At 37.1% G+C, this 12,201-nt stretch overlaps 3 protein-coding genes across 3 annotated transcripts in view; 1 reads left to right on the top strand and 2 right to left on the bottom strand.

Moving 5' to 3' along the window:
* Positions 1-301: 301 nt before the first annotated feature.
* On the bottom strand, positions 302-1,686 carry LOC118271847 (enoyl-[acyl-carrier-protein] reductase, mitochondrial). Its single transcript, XM_035588089.2, has 2 exons — positions 1,363-1,686; positions 302-1,176 (listed from the first exon to the last, which is right to left on the bottom strand). Exons 1-2 carry the CDS (start codon positions 1,577-1,579, stop codon positions 317-319), a joined length of 1,077 nt encoding a protein of 358 aa, XP_035443982.2. The 5' UTR covers positions 1,580-1,686; the 3' UTR covers positions 302-316.
* A 189-nt stretch (positions 1,687-1,875) lies between these two features.
* LOC118271891 (uncharacterized) lies at positions 1,876-7,263 on the bottom strand. Its single transcript, XM_050693700.1, has 7 exons — positions 7,169-7,263; positions 5,614-5,808; positions 4,526-4,645; positions 3,190-3,337; positions 2,736-2,880; positions 2,485-2,563; positions 1,876-2,393 (listed from the first exon to the last, which is right to left on the bottom strand). Exons 2-7 carry the CDS (start codon positions 5,772-5,774, stop codon positions 2,150-2,152), a joined length of 897 nt encoding a protein of 298 aa, XP_050549657.1. The 5' UTR covers positions 5,775-5,808; positions 7,169-7,263; the 3' UTR covers positions 1,876-2,149.
* A 2,414-nt stretch (positions 7,264-9,677) lies between these two features.
* Positions 9,678-12,201, top strand: part of LOC118271900 (uncharacterized) — a 141,911-nt gene continuing 139,387 nt past the window's right edge. Inside the window, 1 exon segment of the mRNA XM_035588161.2 lies at positions 9,678-10,415. Within this exon segment, the coding sequence (XP_035444054.2) occupies positions 10,134-10,415 (282 nt within the window). The 5' untranslated portion in view covers positions 9,678-10,133.

The raw sequence follows: 12,201 nt of genomic DNA, 5'->3' as shown, positions 1-12,201 counted from the left end.
GTAGGCTTTAGCGTAGTGTTCCACGCGCGCTACTCGAGGAAGGGAAGCTACCTCTCAGGGCCGCTAACGCGGCGGGACCTGCCGCAAACGTAGCGGTAGGTCGAACCTTGCAGAAAATTGGAATTGAGATCAGCCCGGATCACGGCCACAGGCAGTGGAGGAACACCGCGGTGGTTTTAGCCGGTAAGAGTCCAGCACATCCCCCCGACGTCCCCACGGCGTGGGAACTCCATGAGGATTTCCTACGCGTTACAAAAAAAAAACTGCGTAATAAATAAAAATTGTATTTTAACAGTTGATTATTTATTATTATTTTTTAGCGAAAGTCTAAAATATATTTATGTTTTCGAAAACCTTTTAAAGTAAGAGTATTACTAATGGCTTCTAAATAATTATCGAATTTAATCATCTGATGTGTAGGAGCTTTGAGCTTATTTTTTAACATTAATATAATGATTTCCGATAGCATTTCGTCTCTTGCTATTGAGTTACTAGCTTTTTTATTCCAAGCAGTCATCCAAAAGCCCTGAAATCTTAAATTTTTGAAAATAAATGCTGCAGTTGGGATCGTGACTGGATTTCTCGACATTCCTCCATAGGTAACCATACAACCAGAATGTTTTAAATGTTTTGCTATTTGCGACGAACTCTTTCCTCCCACGCAATTCAAACCTAGGGAAGGTCTTTCAATTTCTTTATTTTTAAATACAGGAGTTGTCGTTATTTCTTCTTCTGTTAGAACATAAGTAGCTCCCAATGACAATAAATACTTTTTCAAATCGTTTATTTCAGGTCGGTTTCGAACAATGTTGATAGTTGGAACACCCCATGCCCTGCATAATTGTATAATATTTTGGCCACATGAACTATTTGCTCCATTTTGAATGACGACCACCTTTTCTCCACGCACTGGTATGAAATCATTTAGCAACCTGAAGCTAGTGCAAGGATTCACAGCTAGTGTTGCAGCTTCTGGGACTCCTAACGCATCTGGAACTAGTGTTAGTGCAAAGGAACTGAATACGGCTAGGTTCCTCCAAGTGCCTTGAGCAGGCATCGTAAGTATAACTTTATTTCCTAGACTAAACTTTTTTACTTCGCTTCCAATCTTTTCCACAATTCCCACACCTTCATTGCCAGGTACGCAAGGTAGTTTCAGTTTAACTGGATATTTGCCTAAAACAAAATAGTTTACAATACAAATACGTAATTTAATAAAAAAAACACGTTTTTTACAAACGTTACTACACTTCCCAATTATTATAAATTTTCTACGATTATATGTATAGATATTGGGTAGGTAATATGACGAACTTTAATATTTATTATTGTTGTTGTAAGGAATTTTAAGTCGATACATGCCTTGAATAGTGTTGATATCGGCCGGGTTAACTGGAGCGGCTAACATTCGTACCAGTACATCTTTCGGACCCAAGTCAGGAAGCTTACATTCCTGAAGTTTTAGAACCTTTGAAGGTTTTCCAAATTCAGAGAATACCAGTTGTTTTGATGTCAAATACCGCACTGATCCTTTCAAAGTGTGCTTCAAGCTGAATTTAGTGTGAATATTTGCAGTCATACCTAGTTGATTAATTTAGATCAATAAAATTTACCTACGTTCTAAAAAACCGAATTGTTTATTGTACACATTTTGACAATCGTTTGACAAATGTCTGAAGCATTATTGTTGCCTAGATACGAAGGAAATCCATTCCTTTCCACATAGGTTTTCAATAAAAATTAAATAGTACATATCAGGAACAAGGACGTTGAAAAAAGGCCCGTTTTTGAACGTAAATATTCGAGAATTTTTGATATGTCAATGGTCTATGTAACTTAACGAAAAAAGGATTCATAATGTAGAAATGATAGAGGTTTTTGAGTCAATATCAATATTTTATTCAAAACCATCCGTCCAAGCGCAATGAAATCATACTTACATGTACAAAAATATTTTTGGCATGAGAGTTATCGATTTGCATGCACATTCATGATGGCGCTAGTAAAGCTTAAAGTCCTATTAGTCCAATCAGTGTAGCTGTGACAAGTCGACGGACTAATGACTTGATGTTAGTAATTTTAAACAGGTATTCTATTCGTCAATAGACTTTGAGCTATACTAGCGCCTTTAGTAAAACAAATAACCTCATTAAGTAGCTAAAAATTTTGCCATTCCTTCATCTTTTAGAAACTTGTTCACTCGACTGTCCAAGTCTTTACGTGCCATCGGAGCGGTGGAACTTGGTGGTGCTATGGCTTCTGGGGATGGCGTTTGTGGTCTAGGAACTCGGAAGCGACGAGCTCGCGTTAACTGCCAGGCAGCGCTTGTGTTCCGCATTGCTCTGCTACCTCCTGCACTCTCATCCACGGCAGCCACTACAGGGCGAGGGACACTGAGAAGTAATAGGCATGCAATACATTAGATTTAAAGAACTTGTCTTAGAAGGTTCATTTAATTTCATGGTTTATAGGTTTTTCACTTACTAAGCCATAGTGATGGACGCTCTCAATCGAGCCGGCGCTATCACTGATGGAAACTCAGCTGAAGAGTTTCTTTTTAATCCTGGAAATAATTTAAGTCTTTATAAAACTTTGTTTTCTAGCAATCAACACAAAATAAAAGTCGAAACATTCATCTTCATCTAAAAGATTTCTGTGGTCTTGCTTCATGGTGGTAACGACTGCGTACGGTTTTAATAAGACCAAAACCAAACAAATAATAACAAAGTACTAACCAGAGGACTTCACATTATTAATGGATGATTTATCTCTCCACTTCTGTGAGCAAACCGGACAAATTGATCGACGTATCGACCAGCGAGGTAAGTCCTCGTTTTGGGTAGGAGTGACTTTTTGGAATCCAGGAATTACTAGGGGTGCCTGTGAAGAAACAGAAGTTTAACTTTATCTAGCTTTCCGTTTGCGGTTTCGCCCACTTGGAATATAAATCATCCCGATTGTTTTGGAATTTCAGGATAAAAAACTATAACTTGTTTAAAAACTGAGCTGCTTAATTTTGGAATACTTTTTCAAAACTACCCTGTAGTTACAGAGCCTGTTCAATTCAAACAAACTATCAAATCTTTTTTTTCATTATATTTTGTCAGTGAATAGGATTATTAACAAACTGACAAAGAAATCAATAAGACATTATTTAACTTCAGAAACGAATTTGCAAATGATACTCACCGGGGCAGGTACAATGGGAGTTTCGAAGGCTAAAATGGAAGGTATATCCATATCGCGTTTGGTAGATATTCTTGACATACGAGATCGAGAGACACTTCGTTCTGTCATTCGCATGCTCAGACCGTGGACGCAGGCTTCGCTTGATGGGCTGGAGAAAAGGATAATGATGATGCAATTACGACTGCTGAATGAGGAGTCTGCAATTAGGCTTTCAGTTTGGCAAAGTTAAAAGCAAAAGTACGAGTAAAAGTTTTGATTTTCGAAATATTTTAGTAAGTAATAAGTACGGATTATAAATTTCTGCCTGGTGTATGGAACTCGCATAAATTTTTCGACCTTCCGTCCTTCAATGTCGAAAAATTTAACTAACATAACTGAATCCAAATGCGTGATGTTGCTAAGGCATTTTAAACGCTCAAAAATACAGTAAAAAGACGATTGGTTTTCCGAAATCGAAATTGACTCGTCTAGTAAATATAATACCTACCTACGTATACAAAAAGAAAATCTATCGTACCATATTCTGGCAAATAAATATTTGAATTTGAATTTTGAATTTGCTCACATACTAAAATTTATTTACCAAAAGAACAAATAATGAACATTTTGCTTTATCACACATAACAGTGACTTATTCGCCAAAGAAAACTGTGAGAAAGTTGTCGTAGTTAATAGACATAATTGAATCGAGGAGTGAAAGTTAAGTGGGAAATCTAGAGCTTTTTTACTAATGTTTCTTTGTCGTCTTCAGTTTTTGTTACGCCATTGTAAACGTCAGGTGTAGATATTGCACAGATTATAATTGGCTAATTGCTGCCGTCCATCGCTCTATGGAAATTTAAGTGTTCATTGTAGCTGTAGCTAGCGTTATGTATGGGTTCCGAGATAACAATGTTGGTGTGAGTCTTTTGATTATCTACTAAACTTTGAATAACAGGAAAATAATAATGAACTATACTAATAAACTTGATTCCTGTGTCTTTTTATGGTAAAATGAGACAATCGTTTAAAAAGTGAATCTGCAGTCGCAGCTAATCACCACCAAAATCTATACCTACATACCTAATACAAAAATAAGTCGGGTTTTCCTTCCTGACGTTATAACTCCAAAACAAACGAACCGATTTCCATGGTAAAAATAAAATTCAGGAAGAATCAAGAGAAAATCAGGAAAACGTAACATCATTGATGGCGAAACGAATTTCGCCGGGTTTCATCATCATCATCATCATCAGCCTATAGCAGTCCACTGCTGGACATAGGCCTCCCCAATTGTTCGCCACTTTGCTAGTTTAAAATAAAAACTATTTAAGAATTGCTTGTTCAATTAACCAACTCATCAGAAACATCATCTTGTGGCAAATCAAGAGTTTTGTCTTGAGCCTCTTCGACCTCGCGACTCTTGCGTCGCACCATATCTAGGAGTTGAGTTTCCGTCCCGCCCAGGTCATCAGTTCTGGAAAACAAAAATAATATATATTAGATAGGTACGTATGTATAAAGTCAATGATACACTAGGGTATAAATGTCCCGGAGCTGCGGACTACCTAACGGGTTTACCGGGGTTCCGGCTCAAAAAGCAGGAGAAGGAACGGGGTGGTTTTTGTCAGTAAGAGTCTGACATTCTCTCTCACCTCGCCCAGGGCGGTAGAAGTCATTGGATGATTTTCCACCCTCAAAAAAAAGGGTACAAATGTCCCTCGATATGTATCGGTAATGTGCGACTTATGTTCACAGTGACGTTGATGTTGCCAGACGTATTGACTAAAGTCCGGCAACGTCGCGCTACTTGATCCAACATCGCTGGTGGACACATGTCGCAGGATATTTGTAGTGTATCCTAGGCTTAGTAAAATTAACAATCAGGAAGAAAAGTATTATGCTCTTGAGTCGTGTACCTCTGTATGGAGACTAAGACAAAACTGTACTTATGAAAGAATAGGTACCTACATAACACATTACGTAGGTAGGTAATAAATAAAATTAGGAGTTTCTTAACGTAGAGAGGATAAAATTGCAAATACTAAGAAAAGAACACGGTAAAACTGTTATCCTTATGCACACAATTGCAGACACCTACTGTTAGATTTGACTTGTTTTTTTAACTTAGCATAAGGTACAATCAGCCAAGATGAGTTTTTAATATGCACTATGCAGGAAAGAATAACTCGGTTGGCTATACCAGCACAAAACATTGAAACAGTTCTTGAAAATATGCTTCTAATCGGCCGATCTGGAAGTCTTTGGGAGAGATCTCTTTTATGGGTAGAAAATCGTATGTCACCTCTCTACTAAAACCACCACGTTTCAACTCCTGCTACTGGGGCCACGGTGTGTTTAGGCGACATTACTGACAATGTTCAGCAGTAAACATCTTGTGGCTGAAATTATGATGCTTTTAAAGCATTCGATGGTTGTACTAACCGCACATAGTTGACACAACTCTCGTGGAGATCGCTCTGTGCTGACATCAAGGTGGTGATATCGGGCGGACTCCTCACATCATCGCCGTATATCGTGGTGTCGCGACGTGTCGCCCGCATCCTCATCAACAGGGACGCGTATGGAGTCGCATCATTGCTCATGAAGGAAATGCGACACTGGTCATCTTTTTCAGACCTTAAATTAAGAGAGAGACAATACCTAAGTATAATGTAATCTACTAAGTATAATACTAATGTTATCTACATTATACTTAGGTATTGTCTCTAGATAAGTAGATAATCCACCAGATAGTCACAAGTCTATGATAGTTGGTACTACAGCACTGCATGAAAACGTGCAGTCGCTAGAAAAAAATTATTTTAGTTTCAGCAAATTAGCATATAATAGAATTGCTGATATCGCATTTACACACTTTTTTACTTCTTTGTAAAGAAACACGACTTAAACTGGACTTTTTACAATTTCTTTTTATTAAATTTTAACTTAAATACCATGGCGAATCTACTGTAAAGAGCTTTTAAAGTATTTAATCAATTTATACAAAACGATTTATCGTTAAACAACCACTAAAAATAATACAATAAGCAGGAAAAACCGTTAAAATTTAAAAAACAGAGTATACAAAACAAATGCCCGCAGACGGTTTACGGCGAAACGCGAGAGTATTGATTGAGATGAACGAATTGGAAGCTGGCTTGACTTTTTCACTGGTTACGTGAGTCACAATGTGAGTCAGAAACTGACTATAAACATAAAGGAGGTTGTGTGCAACGGCTGAGCAGTAGCGGTTGAATAAATGCAACTTGACTCCTAACAGGCCTTGAGACCTATGTCCACGTAATGAGCTCCGTTGCAACTTAGTACCTACATACGTGGACATACTCATATATTTTGAATGTAAAACGTGTTCTCTATTTATGTTTGTGACTGTGATTTTCTAGGAAGATTTCTAGACAGGCGACAGCAGGCTTAGATTTACATTGAAATAAGGAAAGGAACTAAATGATTTCATCAGTTTCACGAAGAAATATGTGGAGCTCATTAATGTGGTAGTCGTAAGTTTTACAGTGAACTCCTGCATTGGTTTTAGAATCGATCTTAGAGCCGAATACAGTTGTATAAGATACTTTATGCACTGGCGCATTCCAATAAACTACCGATCGGTAAATTTGCTTACGAGCCGTAGAATTTTGACATAAACTCCATACAAAATGTGTCAAAATTCTACGGCTCGTAGGCACATCTACCGATCCGTAGTTTATTGTGCGCCGTTAGTTTAAATCATTTTATTTCGTTTATGTATTATTCAGACGGTTGGTACATTTTTACCTCTTTAAAAATAACGGACGTGTTGTTATGTATAAAAACTTACGGTACATAAAAAGAAAACAATATGCAAAGTACTTGTTGACACTGCTAACTGCGTTCTAGTTCAGGCGAACAACAGATTTTTGTGTTTCAATGAGAAAGTGCTGAAAGGATGACGTGAAAAACGGATGAAAGAAGATTATTGTAATACTGAAAAGAGACTAACTGTTGTGGCACTAAGCTGAACACGCGGTGTGCCGAGTACAGTTTCGTGTAGCGAGCCTTCCAGTCGTCATTTTGCTTCCAAATTGATTTCCTGCAAAAAAACCAGGAATTTATTCATTTATTTATTTTATTTTATTAAGGCATATCAACAACATAAACAACTAAGTCAGTGAGTTGCATTAATAATTTAATCAATCCCCTTAAATAAACCCTAAAGTTTGTGAGGATGTAACTATGAATGTATGTCTTGTACTCGTATGTTTGAGAACATAATAATATAGGTTATTTATTTACCCAGAAACCGCGGACCAAGCGAAATGCACAAACTAGTGAGATATACATTTAAAAAATACGTATTGTTTAATTAACGGGGGTTTGTTCATTCATTGGAGCCCCACCTTTACACTAATTTATAGGTGATTCAAATTTAACAACAGAATTCGCACATATAGAAGAATTTTATGTCTTCTTTTATTAGATCATTGAAATCATTGTTCAACAAAACTTTCCTGTTAACATTAAATCTGAGAATGGGCCATAACTATAGGCCTATAAATAATAAACTTAAAAACAGTGTGGTTAGTTAAAATTTCTTTGTAAAGTTTTATTTTATGTTCATGTTTTTGTCACAATACTTTCTGAATGATCAGTACAATGCGAATGAACAAGTAATGATTCGAAGGCCATGCATCTGCGGTGATGCCAAATGATCGTTTCAATAACAATACAACTACAATCGACGAATCGTTTAATATTCTTTATTGTTTGTATTCTTGAGGTTATGATTGTTTTATAGGGATACTTAATAAAACTATTGCCTGTAGATTTTTCTTGAAAATTATTACCGCAGCTCGAAAACAATTCGAGCTGTGGGAGCCACCGAGTCAACACCTCCTGAGGATGCTCCGTGAAGGAGCGAAACATATGTCGAGTGGTTTATTGCATGTTATGTGTGTGTTTTATGTTGCACCTCTGCTGCATGAGCATTTAATTGCGGGCGGGAGGGCGGTGCTGCACATCGCATGTTAAAAAATACATGTATAAGCGGAATTAAAACTAAAAATCTTACTGTATTGTTAGTGTAGCAAGGATTTCCGCAAAGTAACGCCTGATTCTATTCTATATATTGAAAATTATTACTCAAAATTTCTACGGTTTTGGAAAAATGTAACGACCTTGTCGGTCTAGAACTCAAGCAAATTGTTCTAAAGTTTCTAGCTTTCGATTTCAGATTCAATCCCCGTGTCTGGGACTGTAATACAATGGGTTTAACCTAACTGGTTAAAAGTGAGAGTATTTACTTAAAACACGATTAGAAAAATGTTGTTAGTAAATCTTTGAGATAGTTGGTTTAACTCAATGTAGTAAATAAATAAATCTAGATGGACTGCTATATTTATACATATATTTTTTTATTACTTTAGACACCTTTATTAGTATTTACATTTATATATACTGACTCTATATTACTTACTGCATTTTTTAAATTTATTTTCCTTAAATCTTGTTTTATTTTCTTGGATTTTAATCGCCCCACAGTACAGTAGGTAGGTACTTCCAATTTGACGTAAATGTTTGATGTTGACAAACAATTTTCTCTTTTTAATTATTTTGTTGTTTATGGATCAAACATTATGAATCATGTACAGAGGTTTTAGTTACACATTTAAATAGTGAATTATGTTTTCTGTTTCATTTATTTTTTTAAATAAAAATCGTTTTATTTGCGTCGGTCATAATAATATGTACATGCAAAATGGATGTATACTATAGATGCATGGTGTACGGGTTTTGTTTTTTTTTTTAATAATTTATAGGGACAAGAATGTATAGTAGCACGTTTTCACTTTCATCGACGCATTCGTCTGGTTAAGTTGGTAAGTAAATCAATGTTTAAGAATTAGATATTTAAATTTATTCATACTTAGTATTTTTTTACTCGAAGATGTATTATAGTGTGTTTTCTTAGTGACCTAGATAAGCCTCTGAGTTTCTCTGAAATACAAAAACAGCTTGGTTCTTAGGAACGAAATATTATAACGGCTATTAAACCTCTCGAAGTAAGTTTTAGCAAACTTGTGGATGACTACACACCAACCACAATGGTTCTTATTCAGAAACATGATTACCTTGAGATCTATTGACCTGTAACGAGCGTGCAAGCCATGAGGCACTCATTAGTTTAGATATTTATCTCACTTATATAAATAAAACGTAGCGTCGCATAACAAAGAACTTGAATTAGTTCGATAACAATATTCAGAGTGAGCAAGTCCCGTTAAAATTGTCTGAAGCTGAATTTGTAGTTAATGCACCTATTTTTTGGTTCATAGTCACCTTAGATGTCGACAATTAATATTGTTCTATATGAATAAGGCAGGACATTTGTTTAGTGCCAGTGTCAAATTAAATGCAATTGGAAAAGTAATTTGATAGAAGGTGTTGTGACGGTGTCAGGCGGCGGCGGGGCGCCGAGCCTGTCTCCTGCCGCGGTCGCGCTGCTGCGACCGTGTCGGCTTTAGTCGCTCCGACCGCGAACACCCGCGCACACGTTGCGCCGCCGCGCACCGGCTCCATGCAACAGGCTCGCCGATAACGCGCTCTATTTGAACGTAACAATCACTCTAACTGCACTATTGAACCCATTCACACTTACTACGGACCATTATCGAATTACGTTTTACGACGTCCCAAATTGTAAGATTCGTTGTCGTTTCGCTCCCAAACCGGCTCTGTGACCATATGATCCGCATTACAGTGGAACTGTTGCCCGATTTCCGATATCGGTGGGCAGTCACGATGTGGATCTTAAGTTGAAGTGCACACTGGATTATTGTGTTGATGGACACATTTGGAAACTAAGTGACAGAAGATTGTAAGGTGTTGTGTTTAGTGACATTACAGTGTTGGAGATGTGAATGTTGACGTTGAATTTAATGTATTAGTGTTGTTATTGAATAAGTGCAATGGCTGGTGCTAGTGAGGAGGGTGGTGGTGTGGAGGAGACCACTCCCAGTTCTGCGGTCGAAGGGCGCGGTAAGCGCGGCCTGAGTGGGTCCATGTCGCTGCGCACGCGCAAGCTGGGCCGGCGCCTCTCGCGCAGCATGTCCATCGTAGCGCTGAAGCTACCGGAGAAGGCGCAAAGCATCACACGCTCTTCGTCGAAGCTGATGAGATCTGGCAACCGCGACAAAAAGAACAGATCATTCGAGCTCTCTATTATATTGCCGGACAAGACACAGAAACAGGTAAATGACATTAAGTGGATAGATATTTTGGCATTTACGTTATGTGATAATTGTTTGATAACGATATTTTGTTGACGAAATCTTAAATTCGACAAAGTAGTTGGGACGTTTAAATAACGTCTGATAATACTGTTTTGTTTCTTCATGTTTACATGAATTCCAATGTCTCGAAACTAAAATGAGTTTATCATTTGCTCAATTGCAAGTTGTTTTGAGATTGCAACGTAGTACTTCACAGAACTGATTAAATAATAAATTATTTTAGTCTCAGATAACAACGTTACGATAGATGAAGTAATTTATTTGCACTAAAATGAAACGACGTAACTTGGGAAAGACAAAAACGAAGGTCTATAGATTCCAGGATGTGCAAATATTGATATTTAAAACAGCGGGTTCTTAAGTAGGCAGTTGCATCGGAGTGTATTTGAGTAGAATTGTTTACCAATCGCTAACTTAACTTCGGGTTAATGGTTGTATTTTTAAAAACAAATGGCTGAAGGATTTACGATTTAGACTTTACGTTTGGAAGGTACACGTTTAACGCCATGCATTCGAATGTGCTGTTTACTGAGTCACTGCAGTTTTACCGGCACTGGTGTTTCGCCATTGCCTCGTGTCGCCCACACCGCTGATTTCTCCATTGATATAATAATGAGGTGCAATTGCCTTTACGTTCAAATCAGTCAGTAAGCATTGTTTGCTTTTGTCATTGAGCCGGGAAATGCTCTTTGCAGCCTGATTGTCAAACTACCGGATGACGCTTTGAACAACGATGACTTTCAGCTGATTGTGATCCGTTTAGACTTTCATTTATTTTTGGTAGAATAAGTAAAATGTTTGGATAAGTGAATAGGTCGTATGGCCATAGCATACCTGAGCTGCACTGCACGACTTGACCTGATTCTAACCAGAAACATGCGGTGTAACAGCTTATTTCAGTAACTTAGATTTCTCGTGGTTTGTGGTCTGAGCTCTCGAGCCTAAGATCATGGCTGGGTAATTATACTTTTTGCACCGCCAACTCTTTATTCTGAACTTCCTTTACTGTGAAGGATAGAATCGGTTCCAGTGGTAAGCTGCTTAATTAATTCAACAACTAATTACCGCTAACATTGAAAACTGCCGTTCGATATTTTCATTCTACTTATTTCATTGCAACTTCAATTATTTTTTTATCATCGAAATAGTTCACACAATGTTATTTCAAAGTCGTTCTCAGGTTTTTGTCGTTTAGTTATAGAGCGTGGCGGTTAATATTGTTTTCGCAAATATAATTTTGAATGATGAAAATGTTTACGTTGAGACAGGTTGTGAAACTTACCCCATATTTACGTTGAGTCGGTGACTTGTGAAAAATGTTTACAAATCCTAATGTCCGCCTGAAGATAAATGGATTCCATTTATCTTCATAATTTCTCCAATCTTATAGATAGATCCATTACCTACTTTAAAATTCTACATGCTCTGAATCCCCAAGAATTTTTCTGTGATTGATTTTGTTATTGCCGCTGCATTCAGTTGGAATGGTTCGTCTATCAACCGTTTTATGTGCAGTAAATTCTTCGCTGTTTAATTTTGCTTCTATAAATCTGATTACCTACATTCCTACTTCTAGCGAACAAACATTTTGGTTGAAGCATTAACTGTAATCTCAATGATGTAATTTTCATCTTTGTACTTAATTTCAATTCCTTTAAGGTTCTCATTTAATTTTATCTTGTTGAAATTGCATTTGTTATTCACGAATGTGGGTGTAGTGAATTGCAGCTAAACACCGAACATT

Source organism: Spodoptera frugiperda, chromosome 5, assembly GCF_023101765.2.
Source record: "Spodoptera frugiperda isolate SF20-4 chromosome 5, AGI-APGP_CSIRO_Sfru_2.0, whole genome shotgun sequence".
NCBI classification, from domain to species: Eukaryota; Metazoa; Arthropoda; class Insecta; order Lepidoptera; family Noctuidae; genus Spodoptera; species Spodoptera frugiperda.
The sequence above is the reverse complement of the archived record's forward strand: the minus strand, read 5'-3'. Positions and strand labels throughout refer to the sequence as shown.